The following is a 17,190-nucleotide window of genomic DNA, read 5'->3' as shown; positions in this document are numbered from 1 at the left end:
ATGCATTAATCAGAAAATTTAAAACAGAAAAAGAAAGTAACAAGAGAGATGTGATGGAGAGAAATGGGAGGAGTTACTTATTTGAACCTGGCAGTCAGGGAAGGCATCTCTGAGAAGGTAACTTTTGAGCTGAGACAGAAAGGAGGCAGAGTTGTTGGCCAAGCACAGATCTTGGAGAGGAGTGTTCCAAGCAGAAGCAAAGCAAAAAACAAGGCTTTGAAGTGGGGACAAGCATGGTGAGTTCAAGGAAGAGGAAAAGAGACTCACTGCCCTTGGGTTTTTGCTCAAATGCCATCTTAGGATCCCTGACCACGCTATTTTAAATTGTACCCACGGACTCAGCCCCCGTATTCTGTATCCCTCTTCATGATTCATCTCCTTTGAAATTTTTACCATCTGACAAGCAAAATAGATTACTTACTAATTTTTGTCTATTCCTACAGAATGTAAGCCCCCTAAGGGCAGGGATTTTTGTTACTGTAACCACTGCTCTGTTGCCTGTACTTGTGTGGCACATGGTAGGCCACAATAAATAGCAGCTAAATAAATAAAAGGGAAAGGGAAAGAGAACAGGGGGAGGGAGGAAAGAGTAAAAAACAGAACAGAGACAAGGAAGAGAAGAGGAAGGAGAGAAGTCAGCCAATGTGGCTGAAGCACAGTGGATGAGATCAACAGATGAGGGGTTGGGACTGTGTAGGCCTTAGAGACCACAGAATGGAGTCTGAATTTTATTTTAATGCAAAAAGAAGCCATCGAAGGGTCTTATGGCAGAAAAGCAACATGATCACATCTGTGGTTTAAAAAGCTCACTGTAGGGGCGCCTGGGTGGTGAAGTCGCTTGAGCAGCCAACTCTTGATTTCAGCTTGGGTCATGATCTCACGGTTCGTGGGATGGAGCCCCGCATGGGGCTCTGTGCTGACACCACGGAGCCTCTTGAGATTCTCTGTCTCCCTCTCTTCTCTGCCCCTCCCCAACTTGTATGCGCACTCTCTCTCTTTGTGTCTCTCAAAATAAATAAATAAACTTTAAAAAAAAACCTAAATAAACAAAAAGCTCTCTGTAGCTGCTATGTGGAAATCAGTGACAGAGAAGACAGCAAGGATACTAGGAAGGAGCTAGCCAAGCCAGAGATGAACAGGCCAGGCAATGATTAGCAGTGAACAGTGTTAGAGAGAAACAGACTAAGGATACTTTTCAAGGTGGCACCAAAAAAACTAAGGCGCCTGGGTGGCTCAATCAAGTGTCCAACTTAGGCTCAGGTCATGGTCTTACAGTTCTTGGGTTCTAGCCCCATGTCAGACTCTGTGCTGACAGCTCAGAGCCTGGAGCCTGCTTTGGATTCTGTGTCTCACTCTCTATCTGCCCCTCCCCCACTCACACTCTGTCTCTCCCTCTCTCTCAAAAATGAAAAATGAAAAATGAAAAAAATAAAAAATGAAAAAAACTACAGAAGAACTAGATATGGAGAGTTGGACTGAAAGAAAAAGAAGAATCAAGGGTATGTCAGCTTTCAATTTATTGCTTCTCAGCTCCCAATCTACCCTTCATTGCCTGTTCTGAGAAAATTAAGATGGACCCTTTAAATAATTTTCTTTTGCCTGATGCCTGAACGTTAAGCTAGTCTGTAGCTGGTCTACAGACACTGCAAGAGGAAAGGTCTTTTGTTTCTGGTTCCAGTGTGCTCCTCTTGGCAGCATAAATAGAACATCAAGAAGTTCAGTATTTCTGGGACTCCTGGGTGGCTCAGTCAGTAGAGAATCTGACTTCGGCTCAGGTTATGATCTCACAATTCCTGAGTTTGAGCCCCATGTCAGGCTCTGTGCTGACACCATGGAGCCTGGAGCCTGCCTCAAGTTCTGTGCCTCCCTCTCTCTCTGCCCTTCTCCTGCTCATGCCTCTCTCTCTAAGATAAATAAACATTTAAAAATCATTTTTTAAAGAAGTTCAGTATTTCTGATGTCCTATGGAGTCCCAGCCAGCTTATTTTAAGATCTTTGCTAATCTGAGAATTTGAGAAGACAAGTGGTCTAAGCTCACGAAACTTTCATGTTTTTAGAATTATTTTTCCTACATATACAAGGACTTGGGCACTTTATTCTGTTCATTCGTCTTTATTCAAATGCTAATACCATCCCGCTTAGAGCATAGTGATTTTAGACTCTGCTTTAATACATGGTAAAGCAAGGACCACCTCACTATTTTGTTTCTAAATTTGCTTGGCTATTCCAAAACATTTATTCTACTATATGCACACTGAGATCATTATCTAATTCCCCACTACCCAAAGAACTCTCCACTGAAGCTGTAATGAATTTCTGTTAATTTTATATATATTTAGTCCTCCCATCTGGGAATATGTTATATATTTACATTTTTTCAGATCTTGCTTTTACATCCTTGAGAGTTTATAATTTTCTTCACATGGATCCTGTGCCTTTTTTGTGATATTTACCCTGAAGTATTTGAAAAAAAAAATTAATACTATTACAAAGCCTTTTTCTCCTCACCAAGGCAGTTCATTCCCATACTTACCCCTGCCAACATCCCAATGATAGCAAAGAATGCTATTACACCCCACCCATCCCCATACCACCCTGATCCACAACGTCTGAGTTTTGCTGAAATCATTTAGACTATTTTTTTTAATGTTTATTTATTTATTTTGAAAGAGACAGAGAGCACTGCATGCAGTGTGGACATGTAGCGTGAGCAGGAAAGGAGCAGAGAGAGAGGGTGAGAGAGAATCCCAAGCAGGCTCCACACTCAGCACAGAGCTCGATGCGGGGCTCCATCCCACGACCATGAGACCATGACCTGAGTTGAAATCAAGAATCAGATGCTTAACTGACGGAGCCATCCAGGCACCCCTAGTCTATTTCATTCAGACAACCAGGTTTTCTGCTGTAATAGGTCTCTTCTGTTTCAAAAATTCTTACTTAGCATTTATATTACACATTCTTTGTCACTTGCTATGAATGTAATTATATAAATATAACATATATACCCTTACGTCAAAGTCCATTATCCATCACTGTTCCCTTTCTTCCTCCAATCTTGGGGTCTCTGTTTCACATTATCTGTTTCATTAGGGTACACTGCTTAGATTGGAGCCTGTGGGTGATACAATCTCTGCATCTTTGCACACTCACAGAGCTTTCTTTTCCCCAAAGGGTACATATCTATTCTGCATACAGGATTCCTGGAGTAGAGACCTCTTTTCTCAATAGTTTCTGGATGTTTCTCACACCATCATCAAAGTTGCAGTATTGCAAATGAGAACAGTCTGTTTTCTTGTTGTTGCTGTTTTAACTTCATCTTTCTATCTAGGAGCTCATAGGATGTCTTTTTCTTTATCAGTGAATTCAGGAATTCTATCAGGAGATGCCTAGGTTTATGCCATTCCTCATCAGTCTTGCCTGGAACACAGCACACTCATTCAAATCTGCAGTCTTTTTCAATTTGCAATCTTTTCTCAGCTCAGGGCATTTTTCTTCTATTACTTATTTCTCCTTCTAAAATTTTATTGTATGCATCTTAGGTTTCCTGGATCTAGCCTCTGAGTCCTCTGCCTTCGTAAGTTCCCACTCTAACTCTTGGCGTTCTTGTTCTAAGCTCTCAAATTTAAACTGGGTTTATAAAAAGAGGGCAGTAGAGATGTGCTAAAGCTGCCATCTTCCCAGAATCATTTCAAATGGGACCCTTTTAAATGCTATGTCATCATTCAAGCAGAAAACAAAAATGCTTCTACGTGCTTAAAAAACAATTACTTAAATTAACATATTAATATTGTCTAAGCCCAAACAGCTATTTGTTGGGAAGTTACTAGATTGAAAGCTCCCTGAAAGAAGGCAATTTGCCTTCCTTGCATCTCTCATCCTTTCAATAGGTCTTATAAATAAATGTGTTCAGCACACCTTTACTAATATATTGATATGCTGAGCACTTTATATGAGTTCCAAAAGGTAGAAGACCTTGCCATTACACTCACAAAAGTCCAAATGAGGGGGCAAAATAATTGAAACAAATAATAGTGGTCAGTTAGGTGTTAAACTCTGTTACCGCATACGATGGTCTAAAAATAGAAGAGATTAATATGAACTAAAGCAGTCAGCTGGCTTCATGACCAAGGGAACATTAGCCAGACCCTAGAATATGGGGAAATTTTAATAGGAAAGAAGGCAGTCCTGACAAAGAAAGGAGTCACTGCAAAGGCAGAAAGAAAAGAATGAGCCGATCAGGAAAAAGGGTGAGGAAACCAGTCTGACTATAATAGAAGAGTCCGGTGGAGACTAGTAAAAAATAAGAATAGACAGGGAGGCTGATGACAGGGTCTAGACTCATTCACTGGTTGAATAAGTATTGAAAAGCACTTATGCTGAAGGATGTCACATGCTGTCCTCAAACAGCTCACAAAGGGAGGTGAGAATATGTATGCAAATAACTTCTATGTTTGAGATCATCTGAAAAATAGCTATCATACAGGGGTAATGTTAGCAATCAGAGCTTAGAGAACCAACAAATGAGGAAGGTGGTTTTTTGAACAGGAAGTTCATCTTCCAGTACTTCCCTTGGTCCTTGAAAAAAAACAAGCAAAGAACTATGGGAGAAAAATTCATACCAATGCTTTTTCTACATGTTTAATTTAAAAATGAAAGTGTCTCCAGACCAGAGAAAAATCCAATAAAGAATGGCAACTCTTTAAAATTTTGAGACAGAAAAAAAAATTTTGTAACTACGTATGGTGATGAAAATTATTATAGTTACTATGATCATTTTACAATATACACAAATATCCAAGTGTTATGTTGTACACCTGAAACTAATATAATGTTGTATGTGAAACCTTACCTCAATTAAAAAAAAATGTAAGACAGCCTGTTTGCTTCAGTCACAGATTTACTAAACAAAAAACTATCAGAAGTTTCTACCTAGTAATTCCTGCGGGGTTGATTTTTTAAAAGGAGATTCAGTGACAAGACTGGTCAGCACTGTAACGCAAGCATGCCTGACCTGAGTTAAAACCCACAAGTTCCAGGCTATGAGTAACTTGAAACAACAGAATCCAAGTTCTTCAGAAAAAAAAGGAGACAGAAAGAAAGAAAAACCCTAAGACGCTTTAATTCATCCATGAAAGCAATAATGCTCTAAAAATAAAGAGACATTAGAGCACTATTCCTTCACAAAACAAGAAATAATTCCAAGAAAATAATCAATTGAAGTACATGTCATTTACAGGGGCACCTGGGTGGCTCAGTCCATTAAGCATCCAACTCTCGATTTCGGCTCAGGTCATGATCTCAAGGTCATGGGATCAAGCCCCGAGTTGCACTCTGCACTGGGCATGGGGCCTGCCTAAGATTCTCTCTCCCTCTCTCTCTGCCCCTCCACTGTGCATGCACATGCTCTCTCATAAATAAATAAATAAATAAATAAATAAATAAATAAATAAATAAATAAAGTGCATGTCACAGAAGTACCTGCATTAACTTCTACGTTGACTTTAAATTTGAACATTAAATACCCTAAGAAAAAAACAAAACACTAAAAACACTTTCTGAACAAGAATGTAACCACAATCCTCTCTACAGCTCAAGATCAGTGCAAACCAAAGACCTTTCAAAGACAACAGACCCGTGGATCTTCATTTAGGACTGTCCTGTGTAGCATCCAAAATATTTTCCTCTTGCATTTCCCCCTTTCAGCTTCTCATCATCATCATCTCAATTCAAGGAAGAAAAATTAATTTCACATCTCTTCTCTGAAAATAGGACAGAACAGGGGCGCCTGGATGGCTCAATCGGTTGAGCGTCTGACCCTTGATTTCGGGTCAGGTCATGATCTCACGGTTCATGAGATCGAGCCCTGCGTCAGGCTCTGTGCTGGCAGCATGGAGCCTGCTTGGGATTCTCTCTCTTTCTCTCTCTCAAAATAAATAAATAAACATTAAAAAAAAAAAAAAAAGAAAAAGAAAATAGGACAGAACATTCCCATTCTTTCCTCTCCAGGCAGCCCCGCCTCCAAAACTCCACAGACAGAAGCTGCATCCTAAGAAAACTAGAGCCCAATAGTTAGGATGGAAAAGAATTTTGCTGAAATGATTTGAAACATGATTCAGGGAGACAGAGGCAGATGGCAGTGTGGAAACCCATGGAGTTTGGAGCCAAGCAGACTTGGGTTCCCATCCCAGCACACTGTACTCTCAGGCTTCACGTTCTTTAACAAGTCTCTACAAAACGGAAATCACACACCTATCTTCAGCAGTTTTAGATTAGAAGCACATTTCTAAGACCTGCCTGAGATCACACAATAAATGGCAAACACAAGACCTAACCCAATTCTAAATGACCATTAAGTCCACTGTTTGGTTTTTAAAAAAAAAATTTTTTTTTTTTTTTTTTCCAACGTTTATTTATTTTTGGGACAGAGAGAGACAGAGCATGAACGGGGGAGGGGCAGAGAGAGAGGGAGACACAGAATCAGAAACAGGCTCCAGGCTCTGAGCCATCAGCCCAGAGCCCGACGCGGGGCTCGAACTCACGGACCGCGAGATCGTGACCTGGCTGAAGTCGGACGCTTAACCGACTGCGCCACCCAGGCGCCCCTAAAAAAAAAAATTTTTTTAACGTTTATTTATTTTTGAGACAGAGAGAGACAGAGCATGAACGGGAGAGGGTCAGAGAGAGGGGGACACAGAACCTGAAACAGGCTCCAGGCTCCGAGCTGTCAGCACAGAGCCCGACGCGGGGCTCGAACCCACGGACCGCAAGATCATGACCTGAGCCGAAGCCGGCCGCTTAACCGACTGAGCCACCCAGGCGCCCCTGTTTGGTTTTTTAAAATGTTTATTTATTTTTGAGAGTGAGAGAGACTGAGCATGAGCAGGGGAGGGGCAGAGAGAGAGGGAGACAGAATCCAATGCAGGCTCCAGGCTCTGAGCTGTCAGCACAGAGCCCAACATGGAGCTCGAACTCACAAACTGTGAGATCATGACCTAGCCGAAGTCGGACACTCAATCGACTGAGCCACCCAGATGCCCCGTTAAATCCACTGTTCTGATCTCTTTGCCATTTGTTTCAGAATGATACTGTCACTGGTAGTGAGAAAGGGAAAGATCAGGTTATGAGACCAGGTCCGGTACACACTGTATTCCTCTCCATTTCAGGTGCTTTTTAAAAGCTAGCTCAGTTCTCGCATTATGGTAAAAGAGCTATTTATTCAGCAGCTACTTACCGGCCAGCTAGGGTATATAAAGAGCTAAGCACAGGGCCTGTTACATAATAAGCACTCGATAATTGATGGCTACTTACACAGAGATCTTAACTTCTTAAGAGAGCTTAAGAAAAGCTGGCTTCTTATAAGAAATTGAGTGGAAAAGAAGTAAACCAGGCATAAAAGGGGGAAGAACATGCCAGAGTGGGCATTTCTCAGAGAAAGTGAACGTGTACAAAGGCAGGGAAATGAAAAAACCCAGTGCATTCAGGGTAGCTCAAGTAGCTAGGCATGCATGGCGAGAGAGGGGAGAAAATCACGAAAGGCGCAGGAAATGAGGCTACAAAGGCAAGCAGATCTTGGTACACAAAGGATGCCTGGATTTTATCCTGTGGGTGGGTCACGGGTCAAACCAATGAAAAGTCTTAAACAGGGACAAGGACATGATTAGATCGGTGTTTCAGAATGATCATTCCATCACAGAATAGAGAAAGACGGACTGGAGGGAGAAGGGTCTGGAGGCAGGTGGATGACTTACGAGACTACAATAACAATCTCAGCAAGAGGTGATAAGAGCCCGAACAAAGACCAAAACGAGGTCAATGGAGGGGAGGAACAAGAACTGACAGGATTTAGTGATCCATTAGAAGTTAAGGATGACCCTCAAATTTTTGACCCAAGTAAATGGACATTCTGAAGCAGGGTTTTGTGAAGTAGGCTGAAATAAGGAGAACAGTTGCGGACTAAGTTACGGCTGTCTGGGGGAACCAGTGGGATGTTGGAGCAGAGTGCTTGAAGTCAGGCCTAGAGATACACACCAGAGAGCCACCTCACAGCCAAGAGAGCTAAAGCCCTGGGCATGGATGAGATTACTCAGCAAGTTTATGTGAAGTGAGATGAAGGCTAATGACTGATAGCAGGAACACCCATATCAGACGGATAAGAGAAACAGAAGCTCAAGAGACAGCATAAGAAGGAACAGTTAGGGAGCCGGAAGGAAATGATGCCGTAAAAGGTAAGGAAGGAGAGAGTTTTATAAAAATAACTGTTCACCATATTGAATGCTGCAGGGAAAGATACTGTGTCCAGTGGGTACTTTTCAGTCTGAAATTAGAAGTCATCGGTGCCCTTGGAGACTGTTGTTTCAGAGGCTTGATAAGCAGAAGCAATGGATGAAGGAACGAGCAAAGGAAACAAAGAAAGGAGAGGAAATGTAAGCCACACCTTCTAGGAGCTATGAGAGGGAGAGAATGCATGCACATAAGAGTAAACAGTTCCAATACACGACTGTGGGAAGCTGCTTTTTTTAAACTGGGAGAAATTTCAGCGTATTTATAGGCTGAAGGGAAGGAACTGAGAACCAAGTGTTAAGTGAGAGGCTGAAGATGAGAGAGAGACAAAGACAAAAAAGACTATGAATGAAGACTATGAATGAACAGATCAATCAATGGAGTAAGATGCCAAGATCACAGAGAAGTGATGGGACTGAGAATACAGTCAGAGGGATACACCGTAGAACAGCAAAGGGGATATTTCTTCCTCTGAGAAAAGAAGGAAAGGGGATAAGGGTGGGAACTGACATAGATAAGGCTTTGAGTATTGAGGAGGGAAGTGGAGGGAGTTTGGCTTTCCTCACAAGCTATTAAGAATGGTTCTTTTTTTTTTTTTTTAAGTTTATTTATTCATTTTGAGAGTGGGGAGGGGCAGAGAGAGAGGGAGAGAGAATCCCAAGCATGCTCTGGAGCCTGCCCTGGGCTCAACCTCATGAATCACAAGATCATGACCTGAGCTGAAATCAAGAGTCAGATGCTTAACTGACTGGGCCACCCAGATGCCCCAATAAGAACAGTTTTTAACTCCGCTTCATAGCCCTCTTTAAGATACTGATGAAAACTATAAACTCTGCTCCCCAAAAAGATACGCATAAGCACTCATGTTCAAAATTCTACACATGATTTCAGCATTTCCAGGTCCACTGAAGCCAACTCATGAATCCAAAGAGATTGGCAATGGAATTCCAAAGAAATGGCCTTCAGAAGTGATCTTGTTCATGGACAAGCATCCACACGGGAAAGCAAACTGCTCATTATAAACACAAATATATGGGGTGCCTGTATGGCTCAGTTGGTTAAGCATCTGACTTTTGGCTCAGGTCATGATCTTGCAGCTCATGAGTTCAAGCCCTGCGTTGAGCTCTGTGCTGACAGCTCAGAGCCTGGAGCCTGCTTTCAGATTCTGTGTCTCCCGCCTCTCTCTCTTCCCCTCCCCCACTCGCACTGTGTGTGTGTGTGTGTGTGTGTGTGTGTGTGTGTGTCTCAAAAATAAAGAAACATTAAACATTTTTTTAAAAAACACAATAACATGAAAAACTCTCACTTACGCCTCTAGGCTATGATCAATCACGAAAAGAGAGGGCACTACTTGATGTATACAATAGCACTACATTAGACTCTAGGAATAGGGGATATAGGAGACCATCCTTGCTTTTAGGAAACTTAGAATTTAAAGAAATGAGAGGCAAAAGCCTTGGATTTAGCAATGACTTTAGATAAAAGCAGTATCTTTAAAAAACAAAGGATCAATCTAGAGCTGAAGGGAGACAAAAATCAGACTCTAAAGATAGATGACCAGACAAGGTTGGTGGTAAGCACAACTCAAAAAAAAAGAGGACCAAGAAAACTTTTGAAGGAGGAACTGAAAGATTTTGTTCACTAAAGACAAACGGAGGACTAAGAAAAGGAAGAGACAAAAACTATTTGAGGGCTCTGAGACCCACATGTGCCTTTTCATAGCTGTTAGATGCTTGAGTCTCAGCAACCACGCTTAAATTTCAAAGCCATTTGCCAGAACCTACAGGCTTGGAAATGTACACACACCAGATGTCTGTATGAAACAAACCAGCTACTCTTTTTTGCCCCAGTCAACTGTCTGCAGTGACCCAACATGTGTTGAACTAAGGGTAGAGGGTGCCGACAGGAGCAACTGATGGTGGAGTGAGGTCTTACTTTAAAAAAATACGTGTACAAATTGATTCCAGTCATCACTTCCTACAGAACCATATTCTGCTAAGTAACACAAGATATTAAAAACAGCCACTCACTATGCATCCATTCACTATCAGAAACAATAAAGATTACACATACCAAGTGACCACTGAATGCCACACATTATAGTCAGCTCATTTTAAACCTTACAACTCCAATGAGATTGTCATTCCTTTAAGAACTGGAAACACTAAATAGAGGGAGGGGACAAAGTCTGTCCAAGGTCACAGAGCTAGTAAGTGAAGGCCAGGAATTGGACCCAGGCCCAACAGATGCCAAAATCTGTGCTTCTCAAATGATTACACAACCCTGCCTCAGACCAAAGTCAAACCCCCAAGACAGGGACTTTATGTCTCACTTCAAATCAAAGTGAAGTGAGCCAAAATTTACAAGAAACAGTACAAGAAAGAAATAGTTGGGAGGCTGTTTAAAGAAGTTTAAGATATGAATTACCTCTGGAGGAGCTTACAGTGGGGTGAAATGAAAAACAATCAAAATATATTAGAAAATATATTGGGCAAGCAAGCAGGAAGGAGCTCTTCAAAGAGCATTCCTGAGAGAGGACCATGGAGAAGTGTACTAATCATGATACAAATATAGTGTGAGGGCCCGTTCTGGCTGATCATCCGAACTTTCACCCCTGAGGTGCTAATCCTTACACAGGTGCTAAGCAGCCACCAGGGGTTGGGCTGAAAGTGAAGGGTTAACGATTTCTCTCATTCAAAACTCCAGCCCGATGCTATGGGGCTGTCAAACAAGAATAATTTTTCGGGGCGCCTGGGTGGCTCAGTCGGTTGAGCGTCCGACTTCGGCTCAGGTCACGATCTCGCGGTCCGTGAGTTCGAGCCCCGCGTCAGGCTCTGGGCTGATGGCTCAGAGCCTGGAGCCTGCTTCCGATCTGTGTCTCCCTCTCTCTCTGCCCCTCCCCCGTTCATGCTCTGTCTCTCTCTGTCTCAAAAATAAATAAATGTTAAAAAAATTAAAAAAAAAAAAAAAAGAAGAATTTTTCAAAAAACACATCAGAACGAGGGTGTCCAAACAAGCACTCTCCTTTACAGTAGGTGACTCATTCTACCAACCAATTTGTCACTTGTCTTCTGGAACTGCCCTCAAAACCAGTTTACGTCATTCTACTTTTTTGACAGTCACAACTCAAGTCAGTTTACAATCGCTCTAATTTTTTCGATCACACCTAGTTTGGACTCCAAAAGAATAGGGGCCGCCTGGGTGTCTCAGTCAGCTAAGCACCTGACTTTGGCTCAGGTCATGATCTCGTGGTTCGTGGGTTCGAGCCCCATGTCAGGCTCTTTGCTGACAGCTCCGAGCCTGGAGCCTGCTTCAGATTCTGTGTCTCCCTCTCTCTCTCTGCTCCTCCCCCACTTGCTTGCGCGCGCGCGCGCGCGCGCGCTCTTTCTCTCTCTGAAATAAACGTTTAAAAAAAAAAAAAAAAAGATCCGAAATGGACTCCAAAAGAACATCACCAGTTTTTCTCTACTTGATTCCAAGTAACCTATAAAATGAAGCTCCACCCTCAAAGAAAATGTGTCACCATGAGGATTTTCAAAGGAATGTGCCACAGGCTCTGACTGCAGTTCCTAAAGATGAGTTCCAGCGTAAGACAAATGTAGCCCACCAAAAACATACACATGCAAGTTTTGGGGAAACCACTTAGCTAATGCCCAGTTTGTGTTATTTAAAAATCCACACCCCTGTTTTCCTTAATACTCCGAGCATTAGGTAGGACAACTGCTTAGATGTAATTTTCTGATAAACGGACATCCTATGAATTCACAACTGTGCTACGTATTTTGGGGAAAGTGGACCACTTTCCCAATTGTAGATAAAGCAGGAGGGCCTCCCCAGTTTCCTGGTCCCTTAATTTTACTTGCCCACTTGTGAAATATGATCTCTAGCCAGCATCGTCCCCTTTCCCTCTTCCACTCCCCCACTGCTTCCCCACTCCTAAAGAGGATTCCCTTCAACTCCTAGCAAGGGGCCCTCTCTTATCCCTCCACCTTCAAGGTGGGCCCTACACCATGCTTTGAGGACTCCAGAGATAAGTGATGGAATAGGAGAAGGGAGGATGTGACTGAATTTGTTGTGCTTGTGCTCAGAGAAGTGTTCAAGTCACAAAAGGCAGGAGTCCTTCCTGTGTTATTTTGTCTTGAATACTTTCCCAACTGTCATCTTTGGACACTGAAAGACTTCAGCTCCTTCTGACAAGCCACAGAAGTATGGGATTTATGTCCCTCTTCCCTTCATACTTACGACTGAACTGCACCGGCAAGATCACACCCGTCTCGACACACAATCCCATCTTATATTTATAGTTCTCTGCTGTTTCTTTTTCACAACGACAAAGCAGATAGCTTCCTCTTTTCTTAGAAGGCAGCCTCTGTACAAAACTCTATCGTGGTCTCATATACTGTTTGGTTGGTATTTAGGTGACATCCCTACCAGATCCAGGGCTCTTTAAAAGCTGACACAGAGCCCTGCTCACCTCTGTATCCGTAGCACATAGTAGGCACAAAATAAATGTCTGTTGAAGCAAATAAGTGAATGACAGACTAGGAAGAGATTTCAGAAAGAGAATCAAGGGGACTACTTAGAACTGTGGCACACAACTGTTACATAGCATTTCCTTAGAGTAAAAATGAGAGGTAACAGCGTGTGCCCTAACAGTAAAGATATTTAAATCATCCGATGGTAACAGATGCCATAATTACATGGCAGCTTAGGATAATGGCGCTTATTACGTGAGCAACTTTAGCCAAAACACTTAACCTCTTAACCTTTCGAAGTTTTCCCTTCTGTGAAAACAGAAAGGAAAGAAGGAAGGAAAAGAAAAGGTAAGAGAGGTGGTAATAACATCTATCTATTCTACCTAATCACCAAGTTGCAGCAAAGCCCAGATGACATAATGCACAGGATCATTATACAGTGTATTTTGTATGACAGGTTTCAACAAATAAATCTCATCATTAGTGTTACTTTAGATGCATACACTCGAGTAAAACATGTGAATAAAGTTCAGACAACAGAGTTCATTGTCAAACATGTAATAGATATGGCAGGAACAAGAATATATGTGGATCATGAAGAAAATACCCAGCAGGGGAATACCTGTAGAAACCTCCTACCTATTCAATTCATCTCCAGAGAAGCTCACGATTATTTGTAACTTCAACTTTAAATGATTCTCGAGGAGCTTTCTCCGCTAAGTCCACGGTGACCTGCCTGAAGCACCAGACACAGCCCTGGGCTCTGCAACGCGCTCTGCGGCAAACAGCCCACAGAGGCACAAACCTGCATTACGGCCCAGAGTTGGCGGAGCTATGACCAAAGCCTGCAGCCGAAAATACAGACAAGCACAAAGAAATTTCTTTCACAGTATACAGCTCAGGCTATCACTATAATTAGGACCAACTATGGCCCGAACGTTTAAAAAAAAGAATAAAATCACGGAATAAGTTCCCCCAAACCAGCAATACATGACAAACACACAGTTAAAAGCACATTTTTTTCGAAAGGAAAAAAGAAGAAAAAAAACAAAAAAACTTTTGTCAGAGCAGCAGCTGTAGAGAAAATGTACAATAAACAGGCAGGATTCACTCAAAATATACTACAGACATCACAAATACACCCCGTGCTATAGATCTGGGGGATAGTGGGTTGTTTTCACTTCACTTGAAGCCCTAAAAACGTCTACCTATTTCTCTAGTCAAGCATCCTCTGTACTGTATTTTTAAGCAAGAGAAAAAGACAGATGGCCAAGATGCTGATACTGCAGGCCCAAGATTTTTCAACTGTATTTTTCCCAGTTGTCCATTGCTAAAAGAGATACAGGACAACGTAGCACAAATCTACACGAAACTAACTCAAACTAAGTATATGTCAACCAAAGCAATCCTGCATCAGAAAGTAAACCAGGAACTTGTCCTGACATTCAGTTTATAGGAGTCTGACACCTTTCTAAACCAGAGAAAGGTGAGCTAATCAGTGTTAGTCCTAGAAACAGTTCCTCGGAATCATTTCTAGAAACATTCAGAGAAGTAAACAATAATCAGCTGGAAGCCGATATACCAAGAATAAGGAGCTTCCAGGATTTCCCTCTGTGTAAAAGCAATCAACTCCTATTTTTAATCTCATTCTGACACAAACAACCAGCCAAAGCGCTCCCTTTTCTGGCTAATCAAATATAGGTGATCTGTTATTATGAAGTTAACTGTTTTAAAAGTCAGATTTGAATGGAAATCATTACAGATTTAATGACAATATTTTAGTATAGGAGAAGAATGAGGTTATCTTGAGAGGCAGAACCGATGGTAAGGCTCTAAATAACGTCACAGAAACCAACTCATCCACCACCACTGATTCTGGGGATGGGCAAAAAACACCTTCCTATCTGATTAATTGAAAAATAATATGTTGGCAATTAAGTGCACATGAAAACAGCACCTCCCTATATATTGGGAAAACCTAACAGGGTTATTAAAAATTAATTATTTCCTTGTATGCCCAACAGGATTTGCAACGTTCAAAATCCACTTCTGGGGTTTCATTGTAAAGGATTGGGGGGGGGAGGGGGCTGGGGGAGAGAATGTCTTGATAAGTAAACAAAAAGTCCGAACTCTCCTGGGAACTTGTCACATTCTTCTCTTCCAAATCCACAGTATTTAATCCACTTGAAAAACGCCAGCAAAGAGGGCCTTTGGCAAGGAACTCAGTAAGAATATGCAACTCTGAGAACACCACCACAGTACTGACATCAAGCTTGTAGAAAATGCTGCTTTTGTCTCAGAGTCAGCCCCTGATAAAAACAGGAACTTTATGGAGAACTGATCACAACTGCACAAGAAGCCTGATCACATGCCCACAACAGAGCAACGTTTCTCTCATTATTGTCCAAGGGACTTCTCTAATAACAGTGGCTCGATTTACTCCATTCTTTTAATTCTCAAAATAAATCCAACCCTCCTTGCACCGACCCATTGTCAGAAGAAAGAGGGTGCCGGCCAGGATTTGCATGTAACCGGTAGTCACCCTCCTTCTCTCTTCAAAGACTCCAAAAGGTGATCAGATGCGGAAAATTCACCCCGAATACAGGCACCAGGAAAAAAAAACCCTTATGACAAAGGTGGTGTGAAAACAGCACAGTGGGTCTCTCTCTGGGTTAATGCCACTGCTTCCAATCTCCCTAGGACCCTCAGTGGCCCACCCTGCTCCTAGCTCACTCCTGTCACTGGGGAGGCATCTCGCATTGTTAAAGAAGGAGGAAGAAGAAATGCTGCGGATTTCCCATGTATCTTTCTCTTTTTCTGGAAGGGGGAGGGGAGCTGAAACAGGCATGGGGCCCTCCCCTCGAAAAGGGTAGAGGACAGGCGAAAGCTGTCAGCCACCCTGCTCTCAGCCTCAGCCTCACCCCCACCCCCACCGTGCCCAGACGCCCGGGCAGAAGCGGGAGGGCGCAGCTTTGTCTCGGGTTTTGAGGGGCAGGGAGTGCAGAAACAGCCCGGGCCCGGGGAGGACTTCTCCCCGAAGCCCCTGCTTAACCCCCACCCAGAGAACACAATGAACGCCTCAGGAAACCCACTTCATGGGGTGCGAGAGCAGGGAAGACGACCCTTCGGAGCACGGGCCAGATTTCCGGCACCCTCCTCCCACCTCGCCCGCACGGCCAGCAGGGCGCGCGGCGGGGACCTGCTCTCCCTGTCGCCGCGATCCGCAGCGGCGCCCGGGCGCTCGCTCCCCCCGCCCGGCTCCTACCCTCCGAGAGCTCCAGCTCCAGCTCCGCCAGTTGCGCCCGCACTTCGGGCGGCAGCGCCGCCACCGCGGCCGGCGCGGGCTCCAGGCCTCGCTCCGCCATCCGGGCTCCGCCAGCCACACTCCGGAAGACAAGAGAGGGGGCCGAAGGAGGGACGGACTGACGCGGGCCCACACCCGGGCTACAGGATCCGGCTCCGGCCGCCGAGCTCCGCCGCTGCCGCCGCCGCCGCCGCCGCCATGAGCAAAAGTCACGTGAGCGCGGTGGCCCCGCCCCCGGGCCGAGGACGCACCGCCTCCGCAGCCAGGCGTCGCTGAGGACTCGCGGGCTTACGGCGCCCTCTACTGGGAATCTCCTAAAACGACGAGTCCAAGCCCGCTACCCGGAGCTCTTCTAGGCGAAAGGAGCTCGAGGTGTTGATGTCAGCGTGGACGGGCGTAGCGTTTACCTTTTAACGAGCTCATAAGCAAGTTTTCAGAGGACCCAAGCCTCACCTTTTCCACTTCTCTTAGTAGTGTATGCCTTTGTCTTGTCCTCTCCTCCATTTCCCCCTGATTGACATCTACCCATTTTTGAGGACCAGAACTCAGGCCGCTTTTTTTTTTTGACTGATAAATGATTTTTTTTTTTTTTTTTTTTTTTTTTTTGTAATTGTATCACCGGCCTTTTCTTTTACTGGGACTTCCCAGTCCCACTTCCCGGGAGCTGTTTCTATTTCAGTTCTAGCATTTAAGGCAATGGATGGAGAATCTCCTTCCTTCTACCTAGAAATTCTAACTACTTGTAAGTGGGGAACTTAATCTTATCTTTTTATACTCTTCAATGTTTGACTTAATAGATATTCCAAAAATATTAATATTTAATTCAATGTAAGGAGGATCCAAACATTTGTGTATTTTTACCAGGAAATACTGGAGCAGATGCTTTAAATAGTCATTCATTCATGTTCTATCATAGTATTATACATATATTTTTTATGCCAAAGTTCCCCTTCACAGTTTGAGAGATTTCAGCCCCTTTTGTACTGATCCAGAATTGGTCTTTTGAGAGAAAAGGCCACAACATCTATTCAGTAGGAGTTTCTAGACAGTATTGTACCATTTATGGGCTGAAAGGAAAATTATTTTTTAGTTGAGAAAAGAATTTCAGCTTGAAAAAAGAAATGTGACACC

The 17,190-nt window shown here is 43.2% G+C and overlaps 1 protein-coding gene across 4 annotated transcripts in view; it reads right to left on the bottom strand.

Moving 5' to 3' along the window:
* Positions 1-16,252, bottom strand: part of DIP2B (disco interacting protein 2 homolog B) — a 226,556-nt gene extending 210,304 nt beyond the window's left edge. For all 4 annotated transcript variants that reach the window (XM_047866182.1, XM_047866184.1, XM_047866183.1 and 1 more), the window contains exon 1: positions 16,021-16,252. In XM_047866182.1, coding sequence (XP_047722138.1) covers positions 16,021-16,120 — 100 coding nt within the window. In that variant the 5' untranslated portion in view covers positions 16,121-16,252. The remainder of the gene's footprint in view (positions 1-16,020) is intronic.
* Positions 16,253-17,190: the final 938 nt, after the last annotated feature.

Source organism: Prionailurus viverrinus, chromosome B4, assembly GCF_022837055.1.
Source record: "Prionailurus viverrinus isolate Anna chromosome B4, UM_Priviv_1.0, whole genome shotgun sequence".
Lineage (NCBI taxonomy): Eukaryota > Metazoa > Chordata > Mammalia > Carnivora > Felidae > Prionailurus > Prionailurus viverrinus.
This window is presented reverse-complemented; position numbering and strand designations above follow the sequence as displayed.